The following is a 15,154-nucleotide window of genomic DNA, read 5'->3' on the forward strand; positions in this document are numbered from 1 at the left end:
CTTAAACCCTAATTTCACGTACTTCTCAAATTACGTAATTTTGATACGAGTAGTTATGCTACAAACCTACAAGTTTCTCTTTAACCCTTTACCCTCGAATTACATAGTTCCAATGTGCATAATTTTGACTCCTAAGTTTATAGTTTAAAATCTAACTCATTTTAGTAGTGTTCTTTCAAAACAATGTTCTTCTTGTGCTTAAAGTTTAAACTTAAACCTGTTTTCTTTTGAAATGTTCCGTTCTTAAACTTATAATGATATTGTTTTTATAGGATCTTATGATTATTATTTTGCATAGCATAAAATGATTTTATGTCTGATCTGATAACCTTGCTCAAAACCAATACATTGCATGCAAAAAAAATATTTATATAGATCGTTTCAATAAACATGTCATTAGCATAATAACGTTTTTATATAGTTTACAGTTGGTTACAAGGAAAGAAATAAGATTTTTTTTTATTTTTTTTTATTTTTATTTTTTTTTGCTTTAAGACTTTTGTTAGGTTTGAGGCCCTGTGGACCGACAAGTTATCTGTCAAAAGTCTTCACTCCTTTTTTAAAAAAAATTATGGGCCCCAAAATTTGAACTACCGCCCAAATACTTCACTTCGCACTCCCAAAGTCTCAAGTGCGCGTTTAAAGCCGCCCCATTTCTCCCCTCTTCTTTGCTTTCTCTCTTAATTTCTTCAATTCACTGTAAATTGGATTTGGGAAACGCCGGCGATGGTAAATGGGTAAGACAACCAGGTGGCTCCGGTCTCTTTTCGGCTCCAAAAAGTCTTCAAGTAAGTCGGATTCCAAAAGACAAGCGCCGGAAAACCACGGTTCGTACCCCAAACAATCTGATGACAACAAGCACGCCATAGCAGTTGCGGCTGCCACCGCTGCTGTGGCGGAGGCAGCGCTCGCGGCGGCACATGCGGCGGCGGAGGTCGTGAGATTGACAAGTGCCGGTGGTAGCAATAGCAGAGCGTATTATGTCGGTGGGCGACGCCGGGAAGTGGCGGCTGTGAAGATACAATCGGCATTTCGGGCTTACCTGGTACGTTTCGTAACTGTTAATTTACCCAAGTGCCCTTGTATTCCAAATATAAATTAATTTTTAATTACTCCAACAAATCTTCATTGATTTTGCGCATTGGGTCCCGCCACTTCATTCATCGGTGGTAGAGCGCCCTCGGACTTTTTATATTTCTCTTTTGGACCCTTGTTATTCCCGATATAAACTTCACTTCTTTATCTTTTATAGCATTCTCCAACTTTAACATTAAAACTTAAAAGTAGTTTTTTATATCAAATCTGTCCATCCCAATACCATTTCATTATTTTTTATATCATTTTGATATTGACAAAATAATAAAACATAAATTTCCGTATTTTGTATTTATTTGCAATTTGGTATTTAGTATCTATTTGCGTATATACAACTGACATATTTATTAAGTTTTAATATATCTTAAAATGTATGTGTAATATTTCAATAATTGTATGTGTGATAAAATGTGATAACTAATTTGAGTTATTTGTAGGGACTAGCTTAGAAAAATCCAACTTATTATTATCTTCCAGTGTTTAAAAAACTATTATGCTATTTTTTTATCTACTAAAACTATTATACGTTCGGATTTTGATTGAATTAATGCTTGCCAGTCTGCTAACACAAGAAAAGTGGTTGCATAGTCAATTTCAGAAACTGTAATTATTATTAATAAAAAGTGCTATCATTTTGCTAGAAACTGTAATAATATTAATTTCCAGAATATGTATTATATAAGTTTTATAATTTAAATAAATGTTCTTATGTACTTATTATAGTTCTACGTAAGCTATGCAACCAATTTTATTACGTTATATGCAAAACAATAATCTAATGAAAATAAAAATATATATATAATGGTTTTAATAGACATAAAAATAAAATAATGTTTTTTAAGCATTGACAGAAAACATGTTGGTTTTTTTGAGCTTTTCTCTTTGAATTGTATTAATTAAAAGGTGAAACATTGATGCATAAAAAGCAGTTAACCTTGATGTGTATGCACTATGCTCAAAGAGTTGAATGTGTAGGCTAGGAGAGCATTGAGGGCACTTAAAGGATTAGTGAAGCTTCAGGCGCTTGTACGTGGTCACATCATACGGAAACAAAGTGCAGACATGCTTCGAAGAATGCAAGCCATGGCTCGGCTTCAGGCTCAAGCCTGTGCCAACCGAGCCCACTCATCAGCTTCACCACATTCAACCGTCAAGTCCTTCCGGTCCCACCACCATCCCGTAAGTAAAAATAAGAAAAAACCCTAATTCATAACCTTTTTATCTTCTTGTATAATTCGAGTGTGTTCTTATGGATTCCATTACAAAACATACACAGCGATCCAACTCGATGTCTTACATCAAAGGTGAACCACGATTCCATCATAGCGGACCATATTGGTTAGACAACTGGATGGAGGATACTTCATGGACAAGCAAACATGATGATAAAAGTGACAAGATTCTAGAAGTGGATACTTGGAAGCCAAGGAAGATTACAACCCCGAAAAAACCGAGTAAATCTCGGTTAACCGATTCGAGTTGGGGAACAGAGAAAACGGTTGGAAGTGGGTATAAAAGCCAAAGTAGGAGTCCGTTTACTCCGGCTCATAGTGGTGAATACCCACGGAGCCTATTTGGGGAGTACCCGAGTCACCCTAACTACATGGCTAACACAGAGTCGTCTCAGGCGAGGGTGCGGATGCGGTCAATCAGTGCTCCGAGGCAAAGGAAGCATTGGGATTACTCAGATACTCAGTCCGAGAGGGGTTTTCGAAGGTAGGTTTGGCGGATCTTTGATTAACCAAAAATGGCGTGGTGTGGTTTTGTATAGTTAACATTTTCAAGGTTATTTGTGTGATTGCAAAAACGAATTGTGTTATGGCTTGTGTAGACACGATGTTACAAACATGTTGCATTGATTTTGATGTTTGACTCTGAATGAAACTAATATCAATGGGACAAAACTTGTAATTTTTTTTTTTTTTTTTTTGACTCCGAGTGAAACTGAAGTCATGTAACATATGTATCGCTCCGTCTGGTCTTGTCTTGTGTAACTAACAAAGGTTTAATAGGTCTTATTATTTGTACTTTTAATATATGTATGTAATTACATTGACATAGAAAATGACTATAGAGTTAATTACATGGATTACAACCAAATTAAAAGGTACAAACACAAATTCTATGAAACCTACATGGTTAAATCAATAAAGTAAAATGCTAGTAGCGACCAAACAGAAATTGAATGGGAAGCTCTTACTAGCCGCATTCGGTGGTGGGATCAGTGAGAAAGCCAAGCGAGACACCACAAAAACCAGGTAAAGTACAAAAGGCATTAGCTGCGTCTGGGGTGTAGGTGGCATTGATAACAACAATGAAGCAAAAGCATAAAGCGTGTCTATCAATGTCATTGTAAGCAAAATAACCAAGAGTAGTCATGGCTTTGCAACAACTGGACCCTAAATACGGGTATTTTGTCTCGTTGTTGACAAACTCAGAGCAAGTAGATAAGAGAGCGGCCACGGTTATACAGTCCACTGCCAATACCACCACCGTATCCACAACCACAACCACCATCACCAACAACCAACTACCAATAACCACCCTTAAACTCACCATCTTCATCATTCTTATCATCACTAAAAATGTGATAGGATCTGTGTATAAAGTGGCATATAGGGTAGGTAGGCAACAGAAAATGCATGCTCTAAGATTCTAAGAGAATTTTTTTTTATTCTTCCCATTAAGTCGGAGACCAAATAAACAGTAAATGGCCCATTTTTCCTTAACATTCCAACAAATTTTAAACATGAGATTTGAAAAAAGAAAAGAAAAAAAGACAAATAGGAAAATAGGAAAAATTGGATAGAGTCTCAATTGCACGGCTAAGAGGAGAGATATACCATGTAGAAAGTGGGAAAATAATGTAATGTTAGACTTAAAAGATTTGGATCTTTTCGATGACATGACCTCATAAAAGAGTATGAATGCTTAGAATTAGGGTGGTAGAATAGTTAGTATATAAGTATTATTATTATTATTATTATTATTATTATTATTATTATTATTATTATTATTATTTTGTTTTTATTTTTTTATTGCATTTTTTACATTTTGGGAGTGCTAGATTTGAGTCCGACCATTGTTTCTTTTTTATTCTGTTTGTATGTGTTAGTACCCATTTCTACCTTGTGGCAAATGTCTTCTGCAACATTGCTAGTTCTTGCATTTTTTTGTTTGTTCATTTGGCCTCTTCAGGGTGACATTTGATTGTGCTTCTTTGCATGTTAGCTTGGTATTTTGCATGCCTTCTAAGTCTTGTGATATTCGTTTGTATTCGTATGAGTATATTGACTATATTCTTTACTTCCTCACTCATTGTATGCTTCATCACTTGATGTATGTTGTATTTGTTATAAGTGTTTTGCCAGCCCCATGTTTTATTGCTTTTGTTTACTAAATCAATGTGTATACAACCAGTTTGCACATTCCTACCACTAACATTCTCTATAATCAGCCCAAGTATTTGAATTTCTTTCTCTTTTTTCCCTAATAGCCGTCAACCCTCACCATCTTACTATTTATTGAACTGTTCATTTATTTTCCTATTGATCTTGTGGATTGACGTTTCTTATGCATATCTTCAAAGACAATCAGCATTAAATCTTTAACATTTACTTTTATTTTTGACAGAGGTCTTCTTTGGAAAAAGAAGCCTACTAACTAACCTCCCCCCTTACCCCATTTTTGTAAGACTAGGGTTTTGCTTAACCCACAAAGTCATTCTGTTTAGATTAAATAAAAATGGAACCATATATAGTTGTCCAAATTAATTGTTTAACCCATTAAGCTCATTAAACAAAAAAGAGAAAGGGTGCCCATGTTAGAGAGGTGCATAAACATGTGATGTATGTGTACACTCATGGTGTTTCAAGGACTTGTGCAACCTTTTTAGATGTGGAACAAACAATAATAAATTACAGTTTGTACCATTAACACCATTGATAACAGTTTCAGTCTAATTCATACCAAATGCAGTGTGGTTCAAAAGTAGATATTGTTTTCATATTGGAAATTGTAAATGGTAACAAACATCTGAACAAAAAGAATGTCTCAATGGAATCGACATAAAAAGTAACAAACATTCAAAAGTTGTCTCCTAGCATGTAAAAAAACAAGTACCAAATAGGAAACTTCAACGTTTCCCACCACCACCTCCAATCTTAGGTCCCTTCCCTCCTTTAGCCACATTTCCACTCTTTCCTTGTGTCTTTTGCTTAGATACTACCTCTGCTTTCTTTGCCTTCTTCTCGTCTTTAGTTTTCTTGATCCTCTCCTTGATTTCACTTCATTCATTTGCAAATAACAACATATTTAATTATGCCAAATTGGTAAAAACATTAATGTCATATAAAGAAAAAGCAATCTTACCGAAGAGCTGCCTCCCTAGCAGCATCACGGACTTCGGGTTTTTCACTTCTTTTCTTCTGAATGACTTCCAATGTGGCTCCCACAATAGCCCTAGAGTAAGGCTTCTTTGTGGCACGTCGTCTCTTCTTCACAGCTTCTTGAGCAATGTCCTGTTAGGTTTCAAGAAAAAGAAAGGGCAAATTAGTGATTTTATCAAAATACAGTGAGAATCATTATTGTTGATTGATGGGATTTCTCACCTTCTTATGTTGCTTTCGGTACATGGCTGTCCATGTGAGCTTTGAGGGCTTCAGTTTATTATGAAAATACCTCTTGCATTTGGAATTTGCAAACAAAAAGACCTAAAATTGAAAACATACAAATTAGTTGCAGTAAACAAGTTAAAGATAAAGATGTATAAAAGCTAAAGCACACATTGTTTTAAACTAATTCCATACCTGAGAGTCTGATCGAATGAATCTAATACCCCTTCCAGGATAAATCTTCTGGCCACTGAATCTGCAGAGCTCGGTCCTATTGTTACAGATAGACAAGGTTAGATTCTAAGACAGCCCAAAAGAATCCCTTATGAAAATAAAAATATACGGATCATAATGAGTTTCATAAACCAAATAGACTCAGATTAAACGATCGGAGATATAGCAATCACAATTAAAATCTTAACAAAATATATAATCCGATAATTTTATAAACACTGTAATTCTCGTGAAGAAGCAAGAATATTTGAATAGAGAGACTTGACCAGTGTTTCTATCGCTATAACACCAAAACCGTATAACTAATCGACCTAGATAACATTTATCATTTGCTGATGGAATTCACGCTCATAAAGCATAATGCTCATGTGAATTGAACAAAAATTGTATCCATATGAACATGAAACAAGTTCGTCAGATTCCGTGAAAAAAATCCATGAAACGCATAAATCATCAAATCTTCAGAATAATAGAGTATAGCTGAGTGCTGCAACGATCGGATTTCAAACTTTAATTTGAGCATATTTTGTTCGAATAGGATGGATTGAAAACACTAATATGAACTATGACCACATTTACAAATCAACACATCAAACGCTTAACAGTTGCATATACAGACGACGAGCAATTAGGATGAATCAAAGTAACGCATGGACGGAATCTTACTTTAACACCATGGCGGCGGCAGCAGCAAACTTCTTTGTCTTCGATAAATAAAACCCTAGAAACCCTAATTCGGTTGGTTCTTATACAGCATCAATTTGGTCATATAGTATAAGAAAGGGTTTTGAATAGGCCATATACCCTACTCCACGAAACAAAACATGCATTTCTAGTCCCTCCACTTTAGTGTTTCGGAGCTTCTATCCTGTTATTCGATTTTTTTTTTCTTAATTTATTTATTTAGCTGGAGGTGACATAAAGAAACCAATAAATGTTTTTTAAAGTAAAGTGCGTAAATGGTTTTCGTGGTCATGTAAAAATTACATTTCTACTCCTACCTTTTTAGTTTGTAAGATTCCTAACTTTGTATTTTGTAGCGAAGATCGTCTTAGGGGGTTTGAAAGTAAAAATCATTTTTTTGATTAAAGTCAAATTCATTGTTCATTGTTAGTAATTTAGTAGATATACTTATATTACTAGGTGTAAAACCCGTGTAATACACGGGTTGATTAAAAAAAAGATTAAATATCAAAATGTAAACAATAAATATTTTTTAAAATAAAATTTTGAAATAATGAATGAAAAACATATTAATTGCAATTTATTATGACATCTATTACATTTAATGTTTTACATATATACACATAAGTATTATGTGACTTTAATTTAAAAAATTAAAAAATCTAGAAATTGACAAGTGGATTTTGTTTTATTTTAAAAATATCACAAAATGACAAGTGTCAAAACTTATAAGAGATTGACATGTGGCAAATTGATCTTCATTTATTATAGTAGATGTATTTATGCCCGGTTCTCTTGTATTTTGTATGTATGTAGCCTGGTCCATGTTTTGTGTATCTTGTATATTAATATTTATATTGGTTCATTAATGAGATGAGGGCGACACACAAGTTTATTCACGTTAACATGGTATCAAAGCGGTAATATCAAATCTATCGTCTCCATCATCTCATCTTAACCCTAGTGTTGCCTATCCATTCTTTGTTTGGCACATCTTTTATCCTGTTCATCTCGTTTCTTCCCTTTGTCTTCTCTTTCCACACTATGACAAGACACACAAGCAAAGGCATCCCATTACCGAGAAACCCTATGGGATCTCAAACATACATGCCTCAATCCCTCTCCTTATTGTTAGGAACCGGACCGGGTACACGCAGCGGAAACACACTATCACACACACACAAACTCACGAAAATAAAGCAAGAAGAACACAAGGATTTTACGTGGTTCGGATTCGGTGCAAATCCTACGTCCACGGGCTGCAACTAGAGAATTTTATTAAAACTCACAAGATTACAATTGGCTTGACATTCTACACTTGATGTTCTCTCAAGTTTTTGCACACCAAATATGCAAAACATACATGCATATATATAGGTGAATGTTTACCATGTGAAAACATAAAGAGTTGTAACCAATTTAAAGTCTACCAACTTCAAGTTTGAACATGTTGAATGCACCACTTATTTTCCAACTTTCAGTTTGAATTTGATTCTTTTATTTCACATGCATAGCCACATGTGTTCAACCTTTCATATTTTACCTAACAATCTCCCACTTGAAAGTTTGAACAACATGGTCCGTCTCTGTCATCCAACTCCAGTAATCTTAAAACAACCAAGTCTTCCAAGCCTCCAGTTCCTAAGAACAAGCTAAACTTAGTCCCATTTCTCTAATTGCAGCCGCCCCTCATCTTCAAGTACTAGAAGAGCCAGTTGAAGCTCCCACTAGCTCCAACTCAGTCGTGGCTAATCCCACCACCGACTCATCCTCTGTCTCAACCGGTTTGGACACTCCACCAGATCCAGAGATACACCGAGGACCACTAACACTCTCCAAACTTTGCAAACTTCCAACAAGAGAGAATTTTCCAATCTTAGTCTTCAAAACCCAACGGCTCTTTGTAACTGTACCCAGAACACACCCCGTGCTCCCACTGTCACAGAATCCCCCTGAATGGTTTAGAATTTCCGACTCGTTCAGCTAACATCCCCTTGGCTCCAGAATTCATGTTTGCAAAATGAACTCTCTTAGCAGTAGATTTAGCGAACCAGCTTTTGTTTTGCTTAATCGGGATGGTCATACTTCCCTCAGCAGGTACCTCAACCATATACAATGACCCATGCTTCATACCTTGAGCAATCACCGAATTACCATTGACCACCATCCATTTACCACCACCAAACCTTACTTCCAGTCCTTGTTTATCCAGCTGACCAACATAAATCAATTTTTTCTTCAGCTCCGGAATAACCCTGACATTCTTCAGGCTCCATGTAGTTCCCAATGAAGTAACTAGATCAATATCTCCTATGCCCGTTACTTGAAGCATCTCGTCATTTGCTAACCGTACCTTTCCAAAATCTCCTTTTTTTAGATTCACCATCGTTTCCCCGTTGTCCATGGCGTGAAACGAAGCCCCTGAATCCATGACCCAAGAGTCCACAGAACTTTCCATATTGAGTATCAGTGCATCATCCTCAGACACACTCTCAACACCAGCAATGTTTAATTCTTTCTTTGGACATTGACTCTTAACATGTCCCACCTCTTGGCAGTTCCAGCATTTCACATTCTTCAAAGTTCTAGAAGAACTTTTTCCCCGACTCCCACTGCTCCTGCTATTCCCTCTACCTCTTCCGACATTTAATAAATCAGAAGAAGAAGATCCACCTTGATTCTTGCGTCTGATATCTTCGCCAAGAACCAAATCTCTAACCCCTTCAAAAGTCATACCACTGGTCCCCACGGAACTCGTAACAGCAGTAACTGTTCCGGACCAGCTATCAGGTAGAGAAGCTAGTAACAGTGATGCTTGAGTCTCGTTATCAAATTTAATTCCCACAGATGATAATCTGGACAGAATTGAATTTAGATTGTTAATGTGAACCGTAACTGAGCCTTCCTCATTCATCCTTGTAGTGAACAACTCCTTCATCAAGAACACCTTGTTAGCCGCCGATGGTTTCTCATACATATTTGACAGAGCCTCCATCATACCACGCGCCGTGGTTTCATTCATGATGTTGAAAGCAACGCTCTTCGTCAACGACAATGTAATAACCGCCTTGGCTTTCTTGTCCTTTGAGTTCCACGCATCTTCAAAAGCTTTTTCCATTTTCTCCGGTTTGTCTCCGAGTACCATGTCCAAGTCTTTCTGACATAGCAATGCTTCTAATTGCATTTTCCACCAGCTAAAATCAGAACCGTTGAACTTTTCGATTACAACCTTGTCTTCAGCCATTACGACAAACAAGATACAAATCAGGTACACTCGTGCGTGATAAAAAAAATGATTGTACCCTCCAAACCTCGCTAATCTGGCTCTGATACCAGTTGTTAGGAACCGGACCGGGTACACGCAGCGGAAACACACTATCACACACACACAAACTCACGAAAATAAAGCAAGAAGAACACAAGGATTTTACGTGGTTCGGATTCGGTGCAAATCCTACGTCCACGGGCTGCAACTAGAGAATTTTATTAAAACTCACAAGATTACAATTGGCTTGACATTCTACACTTGATGTTCTCTCAAGTTTTTGCACACCAAATATGCAAAACATACATGCATATATATAGGTGAATGTTTGCCATGTGAAAACAGAAAGAGTTGTAACCAATTTAAAGTCTACCAACTTCAAGTTTGAACATGTTGAATGCACCACTTATTTTCCAACTTTCAGTTTGAATTTGATTCTTTTATTTCACATGCATAGCCACATGTTTTCAACCTTTCATATTTTACCTAACACTTATTGACTATGATCGCATGAATTATGATGTATTAAAGAACTGTTTGAGACTCATTTGTTGTGGTTTCAAGGTTTTAGATCATCTCAAACCGCCGAAGGACCCTGCCTCCTCCAACATGGAAGAATGGGAACGTATTGACTCCATAGTCAAGAGTTTGATGTACATCATGTTATATCCACCGTTGCTTCAAATGTCGTTGAAGAAGAAATCCAATGCGTAAGGATTATGGACTCAACTTGAAACCCTATTTCGGTCAAACGCAGATTCACGACCCATGCAATTAGACACCCAACTTCGCTCCATAACCATGGGCAATTCAACTGTTGATGCATATTGCACAAAGATAAGAACTATTGCAAATTCCTTGGAAAACCTTGATGCGAAAGTACCAGAAAAAAAATTGGTTATTTACAATGGATTGGCTCCTAAGTTTGGATATATTGCTAGTCAAACTTGTCACACGAAACCTCTTCCGTCTTTTTCTAATACTCGTGCAATGCTTGAAATTGAAGAACAACGCTTGATCGAACATGATCGACGCAGCAATGACACTTCCCAATTCTCAAATACCTGCTCTCTATCTACCCTACTCGCCAATAACTTTGTTCACAATCCTTCTAGTCGGGAAGGAGGAGGTCGTAGAGGTAGGGGTGGTGGTCGCCATAGGCGCGACGAAAGATCTGGCGGAGGCCGTGGCTGTGACATCCCCAAATTTAAGGTTACTGTAAAACTTTTTCTTTATGCTTATTTTACATAAGAGTGGTCTTTATAAATGCGAAATTGGTCCCATAAAAAGTATTTCTAAAGAAAATGTTTTTCATTGATTATTAAAACTTGGGATGTCATAACTGATTCAAAACATAAGCAAAAACATTACTAGCCTTACATTAAATTAGTGTACTAAAGACCTAAACTCTTGAAGCCATTGATCGGATTGAGAGAGAACGGTGGTGGAGTTGCCTACCGTATTTGAGCAATCAATGTAAGATGATAGATTGTTTTTATTGATAAATAATGAGGTTAAACCTCATATAAATAGGGATACATAAGAGACCTAATCTAAACCCTAAAGGGCTTGGTCCTAAACCCTAATCACTAACATCCCTATAACACCCGTTCCGAGAAGGTTCATTTCTAACCCTTAACTCTTTAAGTTGCATTCCTGGTTCGTACGTCGTGCATACTCAGTGTGTACGCATGGCGTACTCATGCATGAGGAACACGGGTTCACACGCGTACGATGGGCGTACTTAGCATGTACGCGGTGTGTACGCTGTTCAAACCAAAACCCTGATTTTGAGGGTATGCACCCTATATAATCCCCTTTATGGCCCCAATACCTTCACCCTCATCAGCCTCCACCTAAAAATCATTCCTCTAGCTAACCCTAATTGTGGAGAGTGCACCTTGAGCTCATTTGTGTGTTTTGATGGTATTATTGAAGGAGAATAAGGTGGTGGAAGGACTTTGGAGCTTGCAAGAAGTTTGGATCTAGGATTCTCACCTTGCTAGCAACCTTTAGGATGTAAACAGCTCCTCGCTTGATCATCTTTTCTTATAGATCTATTTATTCCTTCATTTATGGCATTTTTGGTCCCAACCTTGGTGATTCTTGAGCATGGCATGCTCTTAACCAAATAAGTCATCCTTTCAGACCCATTGAGGGGTCTTGAGTCATAAAAATGAGATATTGATGCCTAGTTCTTCCCCATGCATGCTCTAGAATGTCTTTAGGGAATAAAAAGTTAGGATTGTTGGTATTAAGCACTTAATGGAAATGCAAAGTCATAAAGTTGGAAACTGTATGACTCTTAGTGGTAATTTGGCCTTGGATCTATAATTGAAACGTAAAAGCTTAATGCATTAAGCTCTTATTATGGAAAAAAGGACTTTGGTGCGTACGTCGTGCGTAGTTCTGAGTATGTCGTGTGTACGGGGTCAACGGCCCGATCCCGATCAAGGCTCGTGTACGCCCAACGTACAAGCTGAGCACACCCCGTGTACTTAGCTGAGTTGACTGAGTTGACTCGTTGGCTTTGACCTTTTACCAGAGTTTTGACCAAGTTTGACCTAGGGGTATGTTGGGTATTTTGAGCTGTTAATTAAGATTAGGTCCTTGGTATTGGTTAGGTGATTGTTGAGCCATTTTTTGGAGTCGTTTACAGCGTTGTACATTTTTTCTATTCTCGTATGATTGTGAGGTGAGTTCTTCCTCATTATACTTGGGGGTCGAAGGCACTAATGTCGGCCCGATAAATTAGGTATCCTGGTTTGAAGGATATTGATATGTTATAGTGACCTATTAGATATGTATGATTAATTGTATTAGATGTTTATATATATATATATATATATATATATATATATATATATATATATATATATATATATATATATATATATATATATCGACATATGTTCATTGGGTTGAGGTTAATGCTTTGTGCGGTAGACATACAGACTAGGGCAATCCAATCAGGAGATTGTAGGCCAGGGCAATCCAACCGGGAGGTTGTGGGCCCAACATGCATTATATATGTTTATTTATCTGTTGTGTGTGGTATCTTGGGGAATCTCACTAAGTGTTAGGCTTACGGTTTTAGTTTATGTTTCAGGTACTCTAGATGATCGGGGCACTGCGAGGGCGTGATCGGGCACATCTTCCTTGATTTGATTTGATATGATTTTCTGGGATACTCTGATTTATGATTTTCTACTTTTGAAATAATGAACTGTAAATAATGATGTTTTGGGCTGTATTTTTAAATGAAAAATTTTTTACTGTGATTTTGGGATGCTGCAAGTTGGTATCAGAGCCCTGATTTGATCGAATTGGACAATCATTCATGTGAGTCCAGACTCAAACTAAGGATTTGCAAAAGTTTTCAAAATGTTTTTATAAATTGGTTTCCAAAAATAACCAGGGAAGGAAGAGGTGTGCACGATCAGCCAGAGCAAGAAGTGTACCCAAGTTACCCACACCATTGTATGATTATGTTATTTGTGTTAGAATTGCATGCTAGATTATGCCAAGGATCTTGTCTGATATTGATGTTTGGTAGCCTAGGGATGCTTCTAGTTTTCCTTATGAAATTGGCATCATTATTGTAGTTGTTTAGTGTATGCATCATAATTATACATAATTAAGATCTTATAACCTGAGAATGTTTGATTTAGCCTTATTTCCTGTTCCTTGTTCTGTTGTGGGCTTAGGGTAGAATCGAGTATTTGTAAGGTTTTATACATATTAACAATCCTATGTGCTCATACAAACTCTAATGCTTGGATCTAGGTTTCTCTATTGTACATGCAATGGATCTAAGACTTACAAACCCTAATCTAGCATACATAATTTCGAAATTAACATATAACATCAGATCTAGATGTTTACCTCTTCAATGGAATCTTGAATCTTCTTTCTTGGAGCTTAGAGTCACAATTATAACTCCTCTAATGGCTTACAAACACCACAAGCAAGAAGGAAACTATGAGAGAGGAGGGAGGATGCTTAATTTCGGCCTAGGGTTTCTCTTGGGAAGCAAGTGGCAGAAAATTGAAGGCTAGGGGTCTTATTTATACTGTAGGCTGCTAGGGTTTCAGTCTAAACCCTAATGGACAGCTTAGTCACCAAGCAGCCCAAGGAACCTTCTGGAACAAGGCCTTGGACGAAAATATGATGATCCTTCATCATAATTTCGTTCCCCCTTAGTCCATTAGGTTTCCCAGCCCAAAACTCAACTATCACACATTTGACAGTTTATTCCCCTTTATTTAATTAATCTCTTTTAGTCACCAAATTAATTCCTAATTAATTTATGACTAATACTAATTAAATAAATATGATTTCTCCTTTAATATATTATTCTTATAATATATTAATAAACCATAATATCCTCTCTCTTTCTTTAAATTACCTTGTCAAGTTGCTTTGGTGAAGGCAACCCAAAAGGACCATGCATAACCGGGTCAAGTACATACCAAATATAGTTACGGGCTTAGACACTAATCCAACAGTCTCCCACTTGGATAAGTCTAGTAACTATATCTCACATATGACTTCATAATCCGGTTAGCAATCGTAGCTCTTATACGCTTCTGTCAACTCTGATCAAAATCCTGTCCTTCAGATAAGGGATCGTATAATCCTCTGTTCTAGATATCATGCTGACAATACTTGTTGTCCAGCATTTTGTTTCTCGATCTCTGATTTATTCAACATAGAATTTAGTTGAACACATCAACTTCATCCTGACCGGGCCCGACACATAAGTCAAACTAAATCATCGAGTGGCCATGATATCGCTTTTATTCTCTTTAGAATAAAAGGTACAGAAAAACTTCGACTTATATGCTTTTATCATTTACTAGCTAAGTCACACACAATAATGCGTTTTATAACATCAAGTTACTGATGCGTTTTCACATTATCAATGTATAATCAACTAGCAAACAACAACCATATCTCTAGGTTTAAAGATTATATGATATTATCATCTTGCGATCACTTGTGATAACTTTCATGAAGTGATACTAGCAAGTGCGGGTTTATTCCAATGCTCAAAACATATTTCATAAGCACTCATAAACTTTGTAGCAAACCTTTGCTATGTCTAAAACCTTTTAGACAATCTACAAACAAATTCATGACAATCTTCTTTCATATCTACTTCCAACATATGAGCGATTGTGGACCGTTCGAACAATCTTATTATTCAGGAAGTCAAAACATGCAAAATCGAAACAATAGATAAATAATCAACACAAGATAG

The 15,154-nt window shown here is 36.7% G+C and overlaps 2 protein-coding genes across 2 annotated transcripts; one reads left to right on the forward strand and one right to left on the reverse strand.

The window, feature by feature from the left end:
* The first annotated feature begins 614 nt into the window (after positions 1–614).
* LOC145161613 (protein IQ-DOMAIN 24-like) lies at positions 615–3,015 on the forward strand. Its single transcript, XM_079081169.1, has 3 exons — positions 615–1,045; positions 2,071–2,274; positions 2,372–3,015. Exons 1-3 carry the CDS (start codon positions 734–736, stop codon positions 2,813–2,815), a joined length of 960 nt encoding a protein of 319 aa, XP_078937295.1. The 5' UTR covers positions 615–733; the 3' UTR covers positions 2,816–3,015.
* Positions 3,016–5,075: 2,060 nt separating this feature from the next.
* LOC145161615 (large ribosomal subunit protein eL24) lies at positions 5,076–6,724 on the reverse strand. Its single transcript, XM_079081170.1, has 5 exons — positions 6,609–6,724; positions 5,904–5,979; positions 5,706–5,807; positions 5,467–5,615; positions 5,076–5,381 (listed from the first exon to the last, which is right to left on the reverse strand). Exons 1-5 carry the CDS (start codon positions 6,617–6,619, stop codon positions 5,231–5,233), a joined length of 489 nt encoding a protein of 162 aa, XP_078937296.1. The 5' UTR covers positions 6,620–6,724; the 3' UTR covers positions 5,076–5,230.
* Between the last annotated feature and the right edge of the window lie 8,430 nt (positions 6,725–15,154).

The sequence above is a fragment of the Lactuca virosa genome, chromosome 2 (assembly GCF_052849685.1).
Source record: "Lactuca virosa cultivar CGN04683 chromosome 2, Lactuca_virosa_CGN04683_v6, whole genome shotgun sequence".
Lineage (NCBI taxonomy): Eukaryota > Viridiplantae > Streptophyta > Magnoliopsida > Asterales > Asteraceae > Lactuca > Lactuca virosa.

Coding starts and splice junctions, on each gene's coding strand:
- LOC145161615 (XM_079081170.1), bottom strand. Junction 5,808..5,903: donor TCATTCGATCAGACTCTCAG/GTATGGAATTAG, acceptor TTTCAATTTTAG/GTCTTTTTGTTTGCAAATTC. Junction 5,616..5,705: donor ACCGAAAGCAACATAAGAAG/GTGAGAAATCCC, acceptor GAAACCTAACAG/GACATTGCTCAAGAAGCTGT.
- LOC145161613 (XM_079081169.1), top strand. CDS start 734: ATGGGTAAGACAACCAGGTGGCTCCGGTCTCTTTTCGGCTCCAAAAAG. Junction 1,046..2,070: donor CGGCATTTCGGGCTTACCTG/GTACGTTTCGTA, acceptor TTGAATGTGTAG/GCTAGGAGAGCATTGAGGGC. Junction 2,275..2,371: donor TCCGGTCCCACCACCATCCC/GTAAGTAAAAAT, acceptor AAACATACACAG/CGATCCAACTCGATGTCTTA.